We start from the raw sequence: 20,879 nt of genomic DNA, 5'->3' as shown, positions 1-20,879 counted from the left end.
ATGGTGTTAGGAGGTGGGCCTTTGGGGGGTGATTAGGTCACGACAGCAGAGCCCTCTTGAATGGGATTAGTGCCCTTATGAAAGAGACCCCATAAAGATCCCTCACCCCTTCTGCCATATGAGGTTACAGTGAGATGACCACTGTCCATCAAAGAAGCAGGCCCTCCCCAGACACTGAATCTGCTGGTGCCCTGATCCTGAAATTCTCTGTCTCCAGAACTGTGAGAAATAGATTTCCGTTCTTCATAAGGTACCCAGTATATGGTATTTTGTCACAGGAGCTCAAACAAACCAAGGCAGAAATTGACACCAAGAATTGGGGGTGCTATTGTAACAAACATGTAAAAATGTGGAAGCAGTTTTGGAAGTGGGTAGTGAGTAAATGCTGTAAGAGTATGGAGGTGCATGCTACAAAAGGGATACATGGCTGTGAATGCCCATAAAGAGTGATTCTGATGAGGCTCAGAAAGAAAACAGGAAAGCTACAGAGAAAGCTTCAGACTTCTTAAAGAATACTTAATAATCCTGATAGAATGTTGGTAGAAATGTGACAGTAAAGGCCATTCTGGTGAGGTCTCAGATGAAAATGAGGATATTTGGCCAAGGAAATTTCTAAGCAAACTGTTGAAGGTATGGCTTGGCTTCTCTTGATTGCTTATAGTAAAATGCAAGACTAGAGAAATTAAAGATGGAATTGTTCATGAGAGAGGAAGCAGAACTTAAAAATTTGGAAAACTCTCACCCTGTCTATATTGTAACAAACGAGAAAGAGAGTTTGGGAGAGAATACCAAGAGTGTAGCCAAAGGACCAACTGATAAGGCATAAAGTCAGTCAAATAAACAGTGCCAGGAGCTACTGTCCAAGACAAGAAAAGAATGACCACCCTCCCCAACAGGCAATTCAGAGATCATTAGAGTGGTTTCAAAAGAGGAGTTACCTGTGCCTGTAGGCTCACATACTCCACTCCCTGCAGTCTGGCACCCTGCTCCTCAGCAGCACAAGGTGAGGCTCTGGAAGGTCCAGGTGTGGTACACACGCAGTGGTCACTGCAGAGGGCACAGGCATTTGGCAGCATTCATGTGTGCTGTCTCTGCTGAGCCCCAGAATTCACCAGCCTGGGGAGCATGGCTACCTCCACCTAGATAGCAAAGGATGGAGCCATAGGCACACAACCCAGGCAAGGAACCACAAGGGCAAGGCCACTGCAAAGAGCTGCTACCAGGGCAAGGCCCAGCAAAGCCGTGGGGACAGGACTGCCTGGAGGCTTAGGGATCCAACCACTGGCCAGCAAAACTATAGGGATGGAGCCCCCACTCGAGCGTGTCCAGAAGGTGGAACGGCAGCCCCAGTGGGCCTGAAGAGCAGAGAATGCAGCTAAAGATCATTTTCAAACCTTCAGGTTTTGGACATGCTCAAGAATTGTCACTCCTTTTTCTTTTTGGAATAAAAATGTCTGTCCTGTTCTTGTCCTCCCATTGTATTTTAGAAGCACCTAACTTGGTTGATTCCACAGGCTCACAGCTAAAGGAAAATTTGCCTCAGGACAAATTATATCTTGAATCTCACCCATATCTGATTTAGATGACACAGTTATATGCTCCAATGATGTTTCAGTCAACAATGTCATGCATACATGACAGTGGTCCCAATTATAATACCATATTTTTACTGTGCTTTTTCTATATTCAAATATGTTCAAATTCAGAAATACTTCCAATTGTGTTACAATTATATATAGTATTCCATACGGTCCCATGCTGTACAGGCTTGTAGCCTAGGAGCAATAGGCTAGACCATATAGTCGAGGTGTGTGATGGGCTATACCATCTAGGTTACTGCAAATACACTATATGATAGTCATACGATGGTGAAATCACCTAACAACACATTTCTCAGAATGTATTCCTATTGTTAAATGATTCATGACTGTACTCACATGAGTCTTTGGACTTTAAACTTTTGAGTTAATGTTGGAATAAGCGAACGCTTTGGGGCTATTGAGATGGAAATGACGTATTTTGCTTGTGAGAAGGACATGAATTTTGGGATAAGAACAGAGATGAAAGGTAATGAACTGAATGTTTATGTCACGTGAGGTTACAGTGAGAAGAAGGCCACCTATGAGGAAGCAGGCCCTCACCAAACACCAAATCTGCTGTTGCCTTGCTCTTGGACTTCACCACCTCCAGAACTGTGAGACATGAATTTCTGTCATTTATAAGCCATCCAGCCTATTGTACTTCATTATAGCAGTCTGAGCGGACTAGGATAACATCTGTCAATGAGTTACTACTTATGTTGAAAAAGACATTTAATGTAAACATTTATTCTTATTGCTGCAATGATCAAGCGTATTTGATATACATTGCCTATAAATGAAAATAAATTAATTTATAACAGATACAGTATCTCGGGAAATAGTTAAAACCAAGAAGGATAAAACTGAATTGAGGGCTAATTTGTGGAATAACACGATCCACACTGCATACAGGTTGAATAAAGCAAAATTCTGGCAGGGAAAGATGGATTTGAAAGATTATAAAAGGGTGAACTCAACTAAAAAAAAAGTTGGGGGAACTTGTATTCATTAACTTGATACCTCAGTTTCACATTAGGACCACGAAATAGATTAAAAATTATAAGGACAAAGAAGGGATCCAGAAGAGCACAGACAATAAAGAGAAAAGGACAGGAGGGTGATCTTAGTAAAAGTTAAGTGGTCTCCTAGTTCCATCTCTAATACTGTCATTTACCCTTTTCACTTACACTTGGAAATGTGGCTTCCCCTACTCTGATTCCATATTCCTCATTACGACCCTCCAATGCTACCTAATACTACCTCTTCAAGCAATCATTGCCCCTTATCCTCACTATTCTTTTTTTTGTTTTGTTTTGCTTTTTTTTTTGTTTGTTTGTTTTAAATTGCTTTACTCTTTACCAAACATAATTATTTCATGAAGATTGTGTCTTTTTTTTTAAATTTATTTTTTATTATTATTATACTTTAAGTTCTAGGGTACATGTGCATAACGTGCAGGCTTGTTACATATGTATACCTGTGCCATGTTACTGTGCTGCACCCATCAACTCGTCAGCACCCATCAACTCGTCATTTACATCAGGTATAACTCCCAATGCAATCCCTCCCCCCTGCCCCCTCCCCATGATAGGCCCCGGTGTGTGATGTCCCCCTTCCCGAGTCCAAGTGATTTCATCGTTCAGTTCCCACCTATGAGTGAGAACATGCGGTGTTTGGTTTTCTGTTCTTGTGATAGTTTGCTAAGAATGATGCTTTCCAGCTGCATCCATGTCCCTACAAAGGACACAAACTCATCCTTTTTTTATAGCTGCATAGTATTCCATGGTGTATATGTGCCACATTTTCTTAATCCAGTCTGTCTAGGAATCCAACTTACAAGGGATGTAAAGGACATCTTCAAGGAGAACTACAAACCACTGCTCAGTGAAATAAAAGAGGACACAAACAAATGGAAGAACATACCATGCTCATGGATAGGAAGAATCAATATCGTGAAAATGGCCATACTGCCCAAGGTTATTTATAGATTCAATGCCATCCCCATCAAGCTACCAATGAGTTTCTTCACAGAATTGGAAAAAACTGCTTTAAAGTTCATATGGAACCAAAAAAGAGCCTGCATCTCCAAGATAATCCTAAGTCAAAAGAACAAAGCTGGAGGCATCACGCTACCTGACTTCAAACTATACTGCAAGGCTACAATAACCAAAACAGCATAGTACTGGTACCAAAACAGAGATATAGACCAATGGAACAAAACAGAGTCCTCAGAAATAACACCACACATCTACAGCCATCTGATCTTTGACAAACATGACAAAAACAAGAAATGGGGAAAGGATTCCCTATTTAATAAATGGTGCTGGGAAAATTGGCTAGCCATAAGTAGAAAGCTGAAACTGGATCCTTTCCTTACTCCTTATACGAAAATTAATTCAAGATGGATTAGAGACTTAAATGTTAGACCTAATACCATAAAAACCCTAGAAGAAAATCTAGGTAGTACCATTCAGGACATAGGCATGGGCAAAGACTTCATGTCTAAAACACCAAAAGCAATGGCAGCAAAAGCCAAAATTGACAAATGGGATCTAATTAAACTAAAGAGCTTCTGCACAGCAAAAGAAACTACTATCAGAGTGAACAGGAAACCTACAGAATGGGAGAAAATTTTTGCAATCTACTCATCTGACAAAGGGCTAATATCCAGAACCTACAAAGAACTCAAACAAATTTACAAGAAAAAAATCAAACAACCCCATCAAAAAGTGGGCAAAGGATATGAACAGACACTTCTCAAAAGAAGACATTCATACAGCCAACAGACACATGAAAAAATGCTCATCATCACTGGCCATCAGAGAAATACAAATCAAAACCACAATGAGATACCGTCTCACACCAGTTAGAATGGCAATCATTAAAAAGTCAGGAAACAACAGGTGCTGGAGAGGGTGTGGAGAAATAGGAACACTTTTACACTGTTGGTGGGATTGTAAACTAGTTCAACCATTATGGAAAACAGTATGGCGATTCCTCAAGGATCTAGAACTAGATGTACCATATGACCCAGCCATCCCACTACTGGGTATATACCCAAAGGATTATAAATCATGCTGCTATAAAGACACATGCACACGTATGTTTATTGCGGCACTATTCACAATAGCAAAGACTTGGAATCAACCCAAATGTCCATCAGTATCCTCACTATTCTTATTGAAGCACTCATCCTCCTCTCAAATATAAATAATTCCAAACACTTTCCTTAAGAATTTTCTTGCCTCCACCTTGCCAGTTTCAAAAAAATGCATACACTTCTTTCAGGTAAAATGGCATACTTTGTCAGTGGCTTTAAAACTCCCAAATGACTAAAGGATAAAGTCTAATGTGCTTACATGATTAATTAGGGCATATAAGACAGTGCTATTCCCAGAAATCTAATTCCATTGAATTTTTAAATCTTACATAGCTACCTACCTCTTATTCAAATAACTCAATATGTGACTGGCACACATTGCAAGGTACCAGGAATGGCACATTATGCAGTACTCAAGAGCGCAGATACAGTCTCTGGGGTTAACTAAGAGTTAGCCAGGCAAAGTGTGAGCAAAAGGCTTCTCTTAAAAGTTGGTATTAAAGCCAGGCACAGTGGCTCATGCCTGTAATCCCAGCACTCTGGGAGGCCGAGGTGGGAAGACTGCTTGAGCCCAGGAGTTCAAAACCAGCCTGGGCAACATAGGGAGGGGCTCCCTCTCCACAAAAAAAAAAAAAAAAAAAAAAAAAAAAAAATTAGCATGTGTCTATAGTCCCAGCTACTCAGGAGGCTGAGATGGGAGGACTGCTTGAGCCCAGGAGGTTGAGGCTGCAGTGAACTATGATCATGCCACTGCATTCCAGCATGGGCAACAGAGCAAGACCTTGTCTCAAAAAAAAAAGAAAAAAAAAACTGGTATAGAAAAGTACATGCTTTCAGGTTCCTGTTATCCCCGTCCCAAAGACAGAGCAATGATTAGGTAAAATACAAAACAGGATGACAAAAATGACACATATGCATATAGAAATAAGATATACATCTCCTTGGACTGGAAAAAGAACAGAATCATGAAGTCAGGTCATGGGTGTGCCACCAGGTCCAAAAGCAGGCAGCAGTAGCTCCTTCAAGGCAACAGAGAGGCTGAGAAAGTGCCCTACAGGCAGGGAGCTAAATTCAGACTTGTGAATGCAGCAGCTGGAGTTAGGCTTCCCACTTTAGAAAGGAGGCTGAGAAAATAAGGCTGAGACTTCTGCCTAAAGCTAAAGCCTTTATAGCATTGCAATTATAAAATCAGAAAGACAGACAGGGAATCACAGCCAGAACTTTCATGAACTCAGTGACTTGTCCTGGAAAATCCCCAATCACTAAAGGATGGGAAGTCTGAAATGTCAGTATCATGCTACCATAAACTTGTGCCAGAGCCCTGAGAGGGCCAGGTAGAAGGAATCACAAAATCATTAAAAGGTTACGGGGAGAGGCTTGAAAGGCCTGGGAGTGGGGGACTCTTACTCAAAGTGAGCCTGCAAACTATAGGATCATGAGAAATAATGGATGAATTTACCAACACAATAAAAATAAACAGCACAATCTACAAATGACTTTGAAAGTGCTTAGGGTCCTCAAAGAAGGAAAGAATAACGGTCATAAGATAAACAAGAAAATGCAAGGGCTGGGGTGCTGGCTCAGGCCTGTAATCCCAGCACTCTGGGAGGCTGAGGCAGGTGAATCATTTGAAGTCAGGAGTTCAAGACCAGCCTGGCCTACACGGTGAAGCCCCGTCTCTACTAAAAATACAAAAGTTAGTCAGGCGGTGGCACCTGCCTGTAATTCCAGCTACTCAGGAGGCTGAAGCAGAAGAATCGTTTGAGCCTGGGAGGTGGAGGTTGCAGTGAGTCGAGATTGTGCCACTGTATTCCAGTCTGGGTGACAGGATGAGACCCTGTCTCAAAAAAAAAGAAGAAAGAAAATGTGAAATAAATGCAGAAACAAAACAGAGCAAATTAGATGTGAAATACATAGTCATTAAAATAAAAATCTCCCAGGAGATAAATTCTGGAACTAGTTGGTGAATTATAAAATGCTACTGAAGAATTTACCTAGACTGTAGCAGGAAAAGGAAACATGAAAAAGTGGTTAAGAGATATGCATGGAGAACAGACTGAGAAATTCCAGTACAGGAATTCTAAAAGAACAGAATAAAGGGAATGATAAAAAAGCAATTTTCAAAGAGAAAGTGGTTGAGAACTTCAAAACTGGAGTCAAGAGTCCTCAAATTAAAAGTACTTATTAAGTGTCAAGCAAGATATATTAAAAATAAGTCTACTCCTAAACACAATGTACTGACACTGAACCAGACTGAGGATAATAATACAATCTTAAAGAAGTGGAGAGACAGACATTTTGGTAGAGAAAACCAAAAATGCAAAGACCCTAGAGTGACAAAGAGATTGATCTGTTCTAAAATAAGGCTACTCAAGGTGTGGTCCACTGACCAGTATGGTCTACAAACTCTTTGTTACTGGCCCATGGTGACAAAAGTACAGAAACTGAAATGAAGTGTTCAGAAACCCTTATAACAATTTGACACAGAAATTATAGGTATGGTGAATCTAATAATAAGAAATTAGAGCTCATATTTGTATTCTTTGGGGTCCTCTCTTCCATTTTCATAGTATTTCATTCTCATCGCATTTTTACTCAAGTATCAGTACAGAAAAAGTTGTAAAACAGAATGGTCCTTTGCCATAGCTGGTTTAGAAGCACTGTTCTGAAAATTCAAGGGTGGTCAGTGCAGTTAGAATGATAAGGATACAAAGTGAGAGTAGGACAAGCTGAAAGAGAAGAGGAAGGTGTAGGTGGCTTATGCTGGACCTCAGAGACTCTGACAATGGATATATTCCATTACACACCTGGGACACTGATAATGGTTTCTAAGCATGAGAGTGACCAGTGCATGCAAAGAAGGTGGAGGATACCAGAAGTAAAGTACATGGGGCAAGACCAGTCAGAAGGTTACTGGAGTCATCCAGGCAAAGGGTAATGGCAGCCTGGACTACTGTAATGGTAAAGGAGATGGAGAGAAATGAATGCTCTGAGAAATATCTTAGAAGATAAATCGAAAAGTTCTGGGTGATGGATTGGGTTAAGGGTAAGAGAGAAAGAGGAAAATGCCAAGAATAAGACATGAGCATCTGGGTGGACAGGGATGGCTAAGAATGAACAGGTTTGTTCTGGGAGCAGCAGTCACAAGCTGAGTTCTAGACCAGTTAATTTTGTGTCCAAGTGTACATAAGCAAGTTGGAAGATGGATCCACAGGTCTGGGAGATTGTAACTATTTTGGAGTTGTCAACATACAGGTAGAATGTGAAGTCACAGGAATGAATATCACCCACAGAAAGCAGGTAAGTTGAGATGTGGAGGAGGAGAAAAAGCAAAAGAAGATGAAGGAAAAAATGTTCAAAGGAAAGTTTATGAACACACCACCCCTGTTTCCCGCTCAACAAATAAACCCAAGTGACCTGTGTTAATTAACTATGGCTGTTGTTACCAAAGTAAGTTTTATTAGTGATCACTGATGCAGAGTACGACTAAAGGATGAATATCAACAGCTAAGAGAAGGAGGTAAGGATAAGAAATATGTACAACATCCCCCACATCACATTACCAATAATGTAAATAATGACAAGAATTTGCACTTATTCCTGAGAAGTTTCCAAGAGCAAGAAAAAGAACAGCTGAATGAATAAGCAAGTACTATAAAATAAGATATTAAAATAATAAATAGCAGTAACTAAGGAAAAAAGCTTTGCCAACCTGTATTGGGTGGGGGAAAGCAGGCTTAAAAGCAACAAGTATATACCAAAGATCTGATCTGAAATTATAAAGCTGGCTAGTTTCATCTTCATCCCATAGTCAGAACCTCCTCATCCCCCTTATTTACTCTATCTGTATTACATGAAAAACAAAACAATAACAACAACAAATTTACATTTAAGAAGCAGCGTAAACTGAATAGCAGTACGCTAGTAATGTGTCATATCACACCGGAAGTATCCACCTCAAAAAACAACTCCAGATCGCTCTGCAGCCGCCACTCTCCTCAGAGTACCACATTAGCTGGTGCTTACGTCACAGAAGTACCAGGCTACTATAAGCTTCTAAATGTTTTGAATTAATACGTTTTTCATATAGGATGGATCATTTATCATTCCCTACTTAAAGACACACACAATTACTATTTCCTCTTCTGTAAAATCTATACTCATTAGTAAAGAACTGAACACTTGCTCCTCTGATGTTTTCTTCAGTCTTAACTTTTCTAAGCTCCAGATAAGTCTTTCCACCTTACCTAGTCTAGAGTAGTCCCCTATTACCTGCAGAGGACAAGATCAAGACCCCTCTGTTCATGCCTGAAACTGTGGACGGTACCAACCCCATATATCTGGTTTTTTCCATCTGATAACTGAGACAGCTACTAAGTGACTAAGGGGTGCAGGGGGTGGGTAGAGTGTGTCTATAGTGTGGCTACGCTGGACAAAAACAATGACTCATGTCCCAGGTGGAATGGAGTGGGATGGCAGGAGACGTCACCACGTTACTGAGAACAACATGCGATTTACAATTTATGAATTGTTTATTTCGGGAATTTTCCATTTAATGTTTTTGGACTGCGTTTGACCACAGGTAAATGAAACCATGGAAAGTGAAACCAAGGATAAGGGGGCTACTGTATTTTCCATTGCTAACTTTGTTTCCTTCACGTTCAGCTGCTATTTTTTTTTACCAAACCTCATCTACTATTATCTTTCAAGCCCTACTCTAAAACCTAATGACTTGGGAAAAACTCTCTCAGATAAACCCAGACTTCACTCAGTCACTCTTTTTCTCCAAATGTCTATGTAATTTTTAACTGTTATTTCTGTACTCTTTTATAACACCATCATGCCACTTCACAAACATAAACTGTGCTTTCTCCATTATACTACTGGATCCCCTCAGGACATGAGCTCTCATTTCCCATTTCTCCTACTTTTGCAGAGATTCTAGCTCAACACTGCCCATAATAGGTTTGCAATAAACATCTAAACATAACGACTCATTAATAGAACATAATTGGTCAATGAATAGCTACTACATGACAGATACTGAGATTACAAAAATAATTTTTAAAAAGCTCCCTCCCTTTGGATTGTTGGAGCCTAAGCAGGGTGAGGAAGGCATCCGAGAGAGCAGTGAGATAGAAGATTAGTTACACACAGGCAGGTTGATCAAATAAGTAAAAAATATTCAAGATAATGACAGCCAGGTTTCTCACTGTTAAGGAAGGGAATTAGACATTTAAAATTTTAAAACTAGACTTAACCCTTAGGTGTAGAATCAGAATTGAACATATCACTGTGAACTCAGAATTTTCAGGTTATGTCTGTCTTTATTTGAGCACGCATGTATATGCATGTGTGCACATACATATAAATTCATGTATGTAAATACTTAAATATATCCTATAGCTCTGTCCACTGAGAGGACTTCAGAGCAGTAACATCACAAAAGCAATAAATAACAACTAGCACCGAGGCTAACATATAAATACTGTTTTCCACCAAAAGGAATCAGGGAGCATTGAAGAAATGACTGATTCCAACACTGAGATAAATAACATGCAATGACGGCCTGGGAAATCCTGTTCTGCCAAAAAGCAAGGAAATCCTCAAAGACTGATGGGGACATATAAAAAACATACAGAAGTTTGAAGGGGCCAAATCAGGAAAATTTTGAGCATCAAAACAAACAATGACAGCAATAGATTAAAACTCACTGAATTAAAATTATAAATCATAAACTCAATACATACAAATATAAGATGAATAAATTAAAAGTAGGATGATAAAATGGAATACTGACAGTTTCAAAGTACGTGCCCATAAAAATATTTATTAATTATAAAAGAGGAAAAAACTAACTTCATAATGGAGAAGTTTGGCAGATACCATCTTAATTAAATGATCAAAGGGAACATCTTGAGTAATGGAATAAATTAAAACTGCGTTCTATGATAAGATGCAATGAGAAGCGCACAGTATCCGTGATAGTCTCGCCAAAGATGCATAATCTGAATATAATCATGCAACACAGACAAATGCAGATTGAGAACCTTTAATCCTCAAAAGTGTCAGGATACAGAAGTCAAGGAAAAGTCAGAAGTATGTAAAAAATTCATCTGAGATAGACAAAGAGGAATGATAGCATGGAGGAAAAAGTGACTAGTTTCCTACATCAATAAACAGGAGAAAGAGCTACAGTAAAATCTCAAAAGAAAACTGAATTTGTAATTGGCCATTATTAGTTGTTGTTGTCGTTATTTTATTTTATTTTATTTTTTGAGGCACGGTTTCACTCTGTCACCCAGACTGGAGTGCAGTGGCAGGATCTCAGCTCACTACAACCTCTGCCTCCTGGGTTCAAGCGATTCTCCTGCCTCAGCCTCCTGAGTAGCTAGGACTACAGGCACACACCACCATGCTTGGCTAATTTTCGTATTTTTAGTAGAGATGGGGTTTTGCCATGTTGGCCAAGCTGGTCTGGAACTCCTGACCTGACCTCAAGTGACCCGCCCACCTTGGCCTTGCAAAGTGCTGGGATTACAGGTGTGAGCCACCGTGCCTGGCTTGGTTTGTATTTTTTTATATATGCAATGATAAGGATGAGGAGCTCTTAACCGTTTTTATGCCACAGTTCCCTTAAAGAGTATGGTGAGGCCTCGCCCATGGAGCCTTACTCACTGCTAGCACATCAGTCTGAGATCAAATTCTGAGGCAGCAGCGAGGCTAGTGGAGGGGTGCCCACCATTGCTGAGGCTTGAGTAGGTAAACAAAGCAGCTGGGAAGCTCAAACTGGGTGGAGCCCACCACAGCTCAAGGAGGCCTGCCTGCCTCTGTAGACTTCACTTCTGGGGGCAGGGCATAGCTGAAGAAAAGGCAGCAGAAACTTCTGCAGACTTAAGTGTCCCTGTCTGACAGCTTTGAAGAGAGTAGTGGTTCTCCCAGCACCGAGTTTGAGATCTGAGAACCGACAGGCCATCCACACCAAAAACCCATCGGTACGTCACCATCATCAAAGACCAAAGGTAAATAAAACCACAAAGATGGGGAGAAACCAGAGCAGAAAAGCTGAAAATTCTAAAAATCAGAGTGCTTCTTCTCCTCCAAAGGAACGCAGCTCCTCACTAGCAATGGAACAAAGCTGGACGGAGAATGACTTTGATGAGTTGAGAGAAGAAGCCTTCAGACAATCGGTAATAACAAACTTCTCCAAGCTGAAGGAGGATGTTCGAACCCATTGCAAAGAAGCTAAAAACCTTGAAAAATGATTAGACGAATGGCTAACTAGAATAACTTTAGAGAAGTCTTTAAATGACGTGATGGAGCTGAAAACCATGGCACGAGAACTACGTGATGTATGCAGAAGCTTCAGTAGCCGATTTGATCAAGTGGAAGAAACGGTATCAGTGACCAAAGGTCAAATGAATGAAACGAAGCAAGAAGAGAAGCTTAGAGAAAAAAGAGTAAAAAGAAATGAACAAAGTCTCCAAGAAATATGGGACTATGTGAAAAGACCAAATCTACATCTCATTGGTATACCTGACAATATATACCTGACAGGGAGAATGGAACCAAGTTGGAAAACACTCTTCAGGATATTTTCCAGGAGAACTTCCCCAACCTAGCAAGGCAGGCCAACATTCAAACTCAGGAAATACAGAGAACACCACAAAGATACTCCTTGAGAAGAGCAACTCCAACACACATAACTGTCAGATTCACTAAAGTTGAAATGAAGGAAAAAGTGTTAATGGCAGCCAGAGAGAAAGGTTGGGTTACCCACAAAGGGAAGCCCATCAGACTAACAGTGGATCTCTTGGCAGAAACTTTACAAGCCAGAAGAGACTGGGGACAAATATTCAACATTCTTAAAAGAATTTTCAACCCAGAATTTCATATCCAGCCAAATTAAGCTTCATAAGTGAAGGAGAAATAAAATCCTTTATAGACAAACAAATGCTGAGAGATTTTGTCACCACCAGGCCTGCCTTACAAGAGGTCCTGAAGAAAGCACTAAACATGAAAAGGAACTACTGGGTGCCAGCCACTGCAAAAACATCCCAAATTGTAAAGACCACCGATGCTAGGAAGAAACTGCATCAACTAACGAGCAAAATAACCAGCTAACATCATAAAGACAGATCAAATTCACACATAACAGTATTAACCTTAAATGTAAATGGGCTAAATGCTCCAATTAAAAGACACAGACTGGCAAATTGGATAAAGAGTCAAGACCCATCCGTGTGCTGTATTCAGGAGACCCATCTCATGTGCAGAGACACACAAAGGCTCAAAATAAAGGGATGGAGGAAGATCTACCAAGCAAATGGAAAGCAAAAAAAAAAAAAAAAAAAAAAAAAGGCAGGGGTTGCAATCCTAGTCCCTGATAAAACAGACTTTAAACCAACAAAGATCAGAAGAGACAAAAAAGGCCATTACATAATGGTAAAGGGGTCAATTCAACAAGAAGAACTATCTTAAATATGTATGCACTCAATACAGAAGCACCCAGATTCATAAGGCAAGTCCTTAGAGACCTACAAAGAGACTTAGACTCCCACACAATAATAATGGTAGACTTCAACACCCCATTGTCAACATTAGACAGATCAACTAGACAGAAAGTTAGCAAGGATATCCAGGAATTGAACTCAGCTCTGCACCAAGCAGACTTAAGAGACATCTACAGAACTCTCCACCCCAAATCAACAGAATATACATTCTTCTCAGCACCACATCACACTTACTCCAAAATTGACCACATAGTTGGAAGTAAAGCACTCCTCAGCAAATGTACAAGAACAGAAATTAAAACAAACTATCTCTCAGACCACAGTGCAATCAAACTAGAACTCAAGACTAAGAAACTCACTCAAAACTTCTCAACTACGTGGAAACTGAACAAACTGCTCCTGAATGACTACTGGGTACATAACGAAATGAAGGCAGAAATAAAGATGTTCTCTGAAACCAATGAGAACAAAGACACAACATACCAGAATCTCTGGGACACATTTAAAGCAGTGTGTAGAGGGAAATTTATAGCACTAAATGCCCACAACAGAAAGCAGGAAAGATCTAAAATTGACACCCTAACAACACAATTAAAAGAAATAGAGAAGCAAGAGCAAACACATTCAAAAGCCAGCAGAAAGCAAAAAAATAACTAAGATTAGAGCAGAACTGAAGGAGAGAGAGACACAAAAAACCCTTCAAAAAAAATGATGAATCCAGGACCTGATTTTTTGAAAAGATCAACAAAATTGATAGACTGCTAGCAAGACTAATAAAGAAGAAAAGAGAGAAGAATCAAATAGATGCAATAAAAAAATGATAAAGGGGATATCACCACTGATCCCACAGAAACACAAACTACCATCAGAGAATACTATAAACACCTCTACGTAAATAAACTAGAAAATCTAGAAGAAATGGATAAATTATTGGACACATATATCCTCCCAAGATTAAACCAGGAAGAAGTTGAATCCCTGAATAGACCAATAACAGGCTCTGAAATTGAGGCAATGATTAATAGCCTACCAACCAAAAAAAAGTCCAGGACCAGCAGATTCACAGCCTAATTCTACCAGAGGTACAAACAGGAGCTGGTACCATTCCTTCTGAAACTATTCCAATCAATAGAAAAAGAGGGAATCCTCCCTAACTCATTTTATGAGGCCAACATCATCCTGATACCAAAGCCTGGCAGAGACACAACAAAAAAAAAATATACCTGAAGAACATCGATGCAAAAATCCTCAATAAAATACTGGCAAACCGAATCCAGCAGCACATCAAAAAGCTTTTCCACCACGATCAAGATGGCTTCATCCCCAGGATGCAAGGCTGGTTCAACATAGGCAAATCAATAAACATAATCCATCATGTAAACAGAACCAAAGACAAAAACCACATGATTATCCCAAAAGATGCAGAAAAGGCCTTTCACAAAATTCAACAGCCTTCATGCTAAAAACTCTCAATAAATTCGGTATTGGTGGGACATATCTCAAAATCATAAGAGCTACTTATGACAAACTCACGGCTAATATCATACTGAATGGGCAAAAACTGGAAGCATCCCCTTTGAAAACTGGCACAAGACAGGGATGCCCTCTCTCATCACTCCTATTCAACATAGTGTTGGAAGTTCTGGCCAGGGCAATCAGGCAAGAGAAAGAAATATAGGATATTCAATTACAGAAAAAGGAAGTCAAATTGTCCCTGTTTGCAGATGACATGATTGTATATTTAGAAAACCCCATTGTCTCAGCCCCAAATCTCCTTAAGCTGATAAGCTACTTTAGCAAAGTCTCAGGATACAAAATCAACATGCAAAAATCACAAACATTCCTATTCACCAATTACAGACAAACAGAGAGCCAAATCATGAGTGAACTTCCATTCACAATTGCTTCAAAGAGAATAAAATACTTAGGAATACAACTCACAAGGGATGTGAAGGACCTCTTCAAAGAGAACTACAAACCACTGCTCAATGAAATAAAAGAGGATACAAACAAATGGAAGAACATTCCATGCTCATGGATAGGAAGAATCAATACTGTGAAAATGGCCATACTGCCCAAGGTAATTTATAGATTCAATGCCATCCCCATCAAGCTACCAATGACTTTCTTCACAGAATTGGAAAAAAACTAAAGTTCTTATGGAACCAAAAAAGAGCCCGCACTGCCAAGACACTCCTAAGCCAAAAGAACAAAGCTGGAGGCATCACACTACCTGACTTGAAACTATACTGCAAGGCTACAGTAACCAAAACAGCATGGTACTGGTACCAAAACAGAGATATAGACCAATGGAACAGAATAGAGCCCTCGGAAATAACACCACACATCTACAACCATCTGATCTTTGACAAACCTGACAAAAACATGAAATGAGGAAAGGATTCCCTATTTAATAAATGGTGTTGGGAAAACTGGCTAGCCATATGCAGAAAGCTGAAACTGGATCCCTTCCTTACACCTTGTACAAAAATTAATTCAAGATGGATTAAAGACTTAAATGTTAGACCTAAAACCATAAAAACCCTAGAAGAAAACCTAGGCAATACCATTCAGGACATAGGCATGGGCAAGGACTTCATGACTAAAACACCAAAAGCAATGGCAACAAAAGCCAAAATTGACAAATGAGATCTCATTAAACTAAAGAGCTTCTGCACAGCAAAAGAAACTACCATCAGAGTGAACAGGCAACCTACAGAATGGGAGAAAATTTTTACAATCTATCCATCTGACAAAGGGCTAATATCTAGAATCTACAAAGAACATAAACAAATTTACAAGAAAAAAATCAAACAACCCCATCAAAAAGTGGGCAAAGGATATGAACAGACACTTCTCAAAAGAAGACATTTATGCAGCCAACAGACACATGAAAAAATGCTCATCATCACTGGCCATCAGAGAAATGCAAATCAAAACCACAATGAGATACCATCTCACACCAGTTAGAATGGCGATCATTAAAAAGTCAGGAAACAACAGGTGCTGGAGAGGATGTGGAGAAATGGGAATGCTTTTACACTGTTGGTGGGACTGTAAACTAGTTCAACCATTGTGGAAGACAGTGTGGCAATTCCTCAAGGATCTAGAACTAGAAATACCATTTGACCCAGCCATCCCATTACTGGGCATATACCCAAAGGACTATAAATCATGCTGCTATAAAGACACATGCACACGTATGGTTACTGCAGCACTGTTCACAATAGCAAAGACTTGGAACCAACCCAAATGTCCATCAGTGATAGACTGGATAAAGAAAATGTAGCACATATACACCATGGAATACTATGCAGCCATAAAAAAGGATGAGTTCATGTCCTTTGTAGGGACATGGATGAAGCTGGAAACCATCATTCTAAGCAAACTATCACAAGGAAAGAAAACCAAATACTGCATGTTCTCACTCATAGGTAGGAATTGAACTTAAGAACACTTGGACACAGGGTGGGGAATGTCACACACCGGGGCCTGTTGTGGGGTCAGGGGAGTGGGGAGGGATAGCATTAGTAGATATACCTAATGTAAATGACGAATTAACAGGTGCAGCACACCAACATGATACATGTATACATATGTAACAAACCTGCACGTTGTGCACATGTACCATAGAACTTCAAGTATAATAATAAAAAGAAATTTTAAAAAAGAGTCTGATGAGGCCTATAAACTCCTTCTCATAATACTTTTAAATATATAAAACAAAATAAATATGATTACAAAGGAAATCAATTATATAGAAATACAATTATCAAAATGTTAAAACATTTGTGATATAGCAGTATATGTGATTTCTTTAAAATATGTGCTTTTCAAAATATATATACTCCCCTTAAAACAATAAGACCAGTGGAGGGTCTAATCATAACCATAGTTGTGAAGTATTAGTAAGTATAAATATATCTAAAGCACCGGTAACATGTCTGTTGACTATGTTAAGAATACATGAATTAAAACTTGAAAGGAGGCTTAAGTATCAGTGAGAACTGACAATCATTATATTCATTTCTATTCTTGTTTAGGAGGTACTTTGAAGGGTAGAGAATGCAGGTGATTATTTGTCTAAATTATCACATTTATGAAGAATTGAGTTCCAAGTAATGTTTGTCACACCTAAAACTACTATACTGACATAACAGTGCAGAGCAATAAATTAACAAATTTGATGACAAGTTAATACCTAACAACAAAAATCATGAAGGTTCTATAAAATGAGACTATTCTTACCCATATACACAAAACTATAAAATGCTAATCTCTGGCATTATGATTAAGAATTATGATATGAAATTATCTGAGCCTGTAACTTATCAAATTTGTATATACTAAATTTTAGGAGAAAAAGACTACCTATTTAGAAGTATATTTGGCAGATGCTGTTAAATTTTCAAAGGAATGCTAAATTAGCTGTTTCTACTATATATAACTAGAAGGATACTGGACAGCCATCTGATGTGTGTAGACATCAACAAAATCTTCTGAAATATTCCTGACTCTAAGCCCTCTTTCTCCTTTTTTGTTTTTTTTTTGAGATAGAGTCTCCCTCTATTGCCCAGGCTAGAGTGCAGTGGTGAAATCTCAGCTCACTGCAACCTCCACCTCCCAGGTTCAAGTGATTCTCCTGACTCAGCCTCCCAAGTAGTGCTGAGATTACAGGCATGAGCCACTGCACTCAGCTGTCTAAGCCCTCTTAACTTAGATATTAGCTAAGTACAATATTTCTCACATTGTTCATTTTGGGGTTAAAAGTAAACCAGCACAACCACTAAAAATATTTGAAATATATTTTTATTAAAATCTCATCCAAATATCAACATTAAAAGAATCAGCAGTATAATAATTTGGAATGAATATTAGATGTATTAACTTAATTATATTAATTCTAAACATGTTCTCGCCTGTCAAAATTTCCATGCCTTTTCTATGCTAAGTTATTTTAATGACGTCTAATAACATACTACAATATAATAAAAGAATAAACAATTTTGTCCTACCTAGTTACTTTGCAGCTTGATTCAATTAAATCATTTTCAAAGTCAAGCAGGCTGGAAGGCAGATTATACTCCAGTGGAGAGGTCAGTCTTTTCAAACGTAAAAGACCAACACAAAATTTTGCTCCCATCTCTTCCAGTTCTCGGGTACCAATCTGTAAACCCTTGAAATAAAGAATATTATGCATATAATTACAAAGTTTGCTATCTTCTGGATACATCTCAATGAAATTATATAAAAGGAATTTATATTAATAAAATTAAAAGGCTGGTACTTTGTATGGAAGTAGGACTCAATACGTTTAACATCTTAACAATACAAGATTATTCTAAGTCACAAATGAAACTGTCCTAAAAGACAATTTCTAAAACGTCTATTCTCTTTCACTATGATGCAAACTATTTTCACCATCACACTAGGGGGAAAAATACAGTAACACTTTGTGATTAATGTTACTTGTAGAATTCATGTGAGACACTATATTTTAACAAGAGCTTGTTAGTATTTCTTGTAATCCACTACTTTGTATGCTAATGTTGAAATATTATAGTATTAAAATCAAGGCTCCAATATGTATACTTGAACAGTACTTTATAGATGCTTTTGTATGATAAGAGAAATTGATCAGTAAAAAGCAAATAAAGGTAACTGTCAAAAAAAAAAGAATCAAATCTAAGCCAATGAAGTAGTGGTAAAATAAATTCCTATGATCCATGTCAATTCAGAATGTTCATTTCAAATTTTGCCTACTAAAGCAAAAAGAGTATTTTATCTTAACCTCCCTATCTTTTTTAAAAAATGGTTTCCCAATAAGTAACATAAGGTTTACCAAAAGTTAAATGTTATCACATAAAACCATAAAAATGGCCTGCAAATTAATATACTCATCATTTTTTTTCAGATATAAACAAATCCCTAAAAAAGGCAAAATTCTTGCACCTATAAAAGTTGTAGCTGTAGATGACAGCTGATATCAATTAGAGAGAAAGTATTTTAAAACAGCTTTTCAGTGACCAGACTAAGTGAGTTCCTATGGCACACAGTAACTGAAGAAAATGAACTGTAACAACTGTTACTTACTCTACAGGAAGCACATGACTTTACAGTAATTTTTTAACTTTTCAACTCTTTGGTTTAAATAGTTTGGCCAACTCCCAAATATTCTAGGAAATAAGACCTAACTGACTTCATTAGAACATTCATTTGACTTTTTGATTTGTAACTTTTAGAAAGGTTATACGTGTTTCTGAATTAGTTCATAGACAATAAAAATAAAGAATACTTACATCCTAAAACTCAGTAAGATAAAAATATTGTTGAGGGTGAAAAAGACTGTTACCTAAAATATTATGAGACTCACATACTTATCAGCTAACAAGTTTAAGAGATGTTAAGTGTGTGTGGAGAGGTTGGGAATGTATGGGAGCTCTGTGTACTTTCCACTCAATTTTGCTGTGAACCTAAAATTGCTCTAAAAAATAAAGTCTATTAACTTTTTTAAAAGTATATGTTATGATCAAAATCTTGCATTTTAGACATTAAAGGAAAGCCCTGGCTTAGGAAGACTCTTCTCTCAGTGAGAGTTTTAAATCAATGTATACATTATTTACTAAACAATATCAAAGAAAAATGAGTATTTATTAGGTATCCATTTTGTTTGTAAAAGTTTATATATTTATACATTAAAAACAAAAATGACTTGAAAAAATGATTTCACATTTTACATTTCAAAATATATCTTAGCTTTCTAAAAATCTGTGTTTTTAAAATGACCAAATTTATCAAAATAGAAATCAAAAAACATTTTTAAATTCAATGAAAGTCTATCAGTAGAATCCAAATAGAGTGACAAAGCACTACTATTGTATACTATGGATGATTTCAGGGGTATCCAAGTCAGGTGTCCTGACAGCTTCTTTCTCCACTGCCCAGAAGCTTGTTTCAGAGACAGTGATGCTTTAAGTCACCTTCTGAGCCCAACTGCATAAGTCAACTCTTTAAGAATTAACAGTGTTTCCATAAATCATATAGCCCAAGGTTTTTCCCTAGAAATCACCTATATTCTTATAAAAAGTGATTCTCAAGTTTCTTCCCCATCCCACACACTTATTGAGTGAGACCCTTAACAACAGTTGTCCACTGAAGCAATGATCAGGTGCAGGGGCTGCAAGCTGGAGTGGTACTAAAGCTACATTTTCTCTCTCACCACCATCATGCCCTTGGTAAAACTACACTGACTAGAAGTCACTGTTTTTACAATATTCAGGGAGATCTCATATTACACTTTGGAAGATCACATTGTGATCAACCTAAAATTCAGGGAAGAGTCACTGAACAGAAAGAACTGGAATTTCAGTAAGTTCTACTTTACTACTACTCTTCTTATTTAAGTTCTACTTTACTACAACTATACTTATTTAAGTTCTACTTTACTTAAACATCCCTTGCAAAATCAATGTAATTTTCTTCCAGTGTGTTACAGACTGAAAAAGTCATTATTTAAGCTCTCCTAAAATATTTCACATCAACCATAATATGTTTACATTTTAAATGCTAACCAGTTAGATGTTTCTTTTCAAACACGAAGTTATAACCACCTTTATGTTGAGGTATATAAAAATCATTCTCAGATTCAGTACCCTCTTTCCCCATAACAAAAGAAATGAACAAAAT

The 20,879-nt window shown here is 38.1% G+C and overlaps 1 protein-coding gene across 1 annotated transcript in view; it reads right to left on the bottom strand.

Annotated features, from left to right (window-relative positions):
• The window catches only part of LOC105498760 (ATP/GTP binding carboxypeptidase 1), a 203,351-nt gene that overhangs the window by 19,327 nt on the left and 163,145 nt on the right, over positions 1 to 20,879 (bottom strand). Inside the window, 1 exon segment of the mRNA XM_011771082.3 lies at positions 18,209 to 18,369. Coding sequence (XP_011769384.1) covers positions 18,209 to 18,369 — 161 coding nt within the window.

This window comes from Macaca nemestrina, chromosome 14 (assembly GCF_043159975.1).
Source record: "Macaca nemestrina isolate mMacNem1 chromosome 14, mMacNem.hap1, whole genome shotgun sequence".
Classification (NCBI taxonomy): Eukaryota; Metazoa; Chordata; class Mammalia; order Primates; family Cercopithecidae; genus Macaca; species Macaca nemestrina.
Note: the sequence above shows the minus strand (reverse complement) of the source record. Positions and strands in the feature narration are given on the sequence as shown.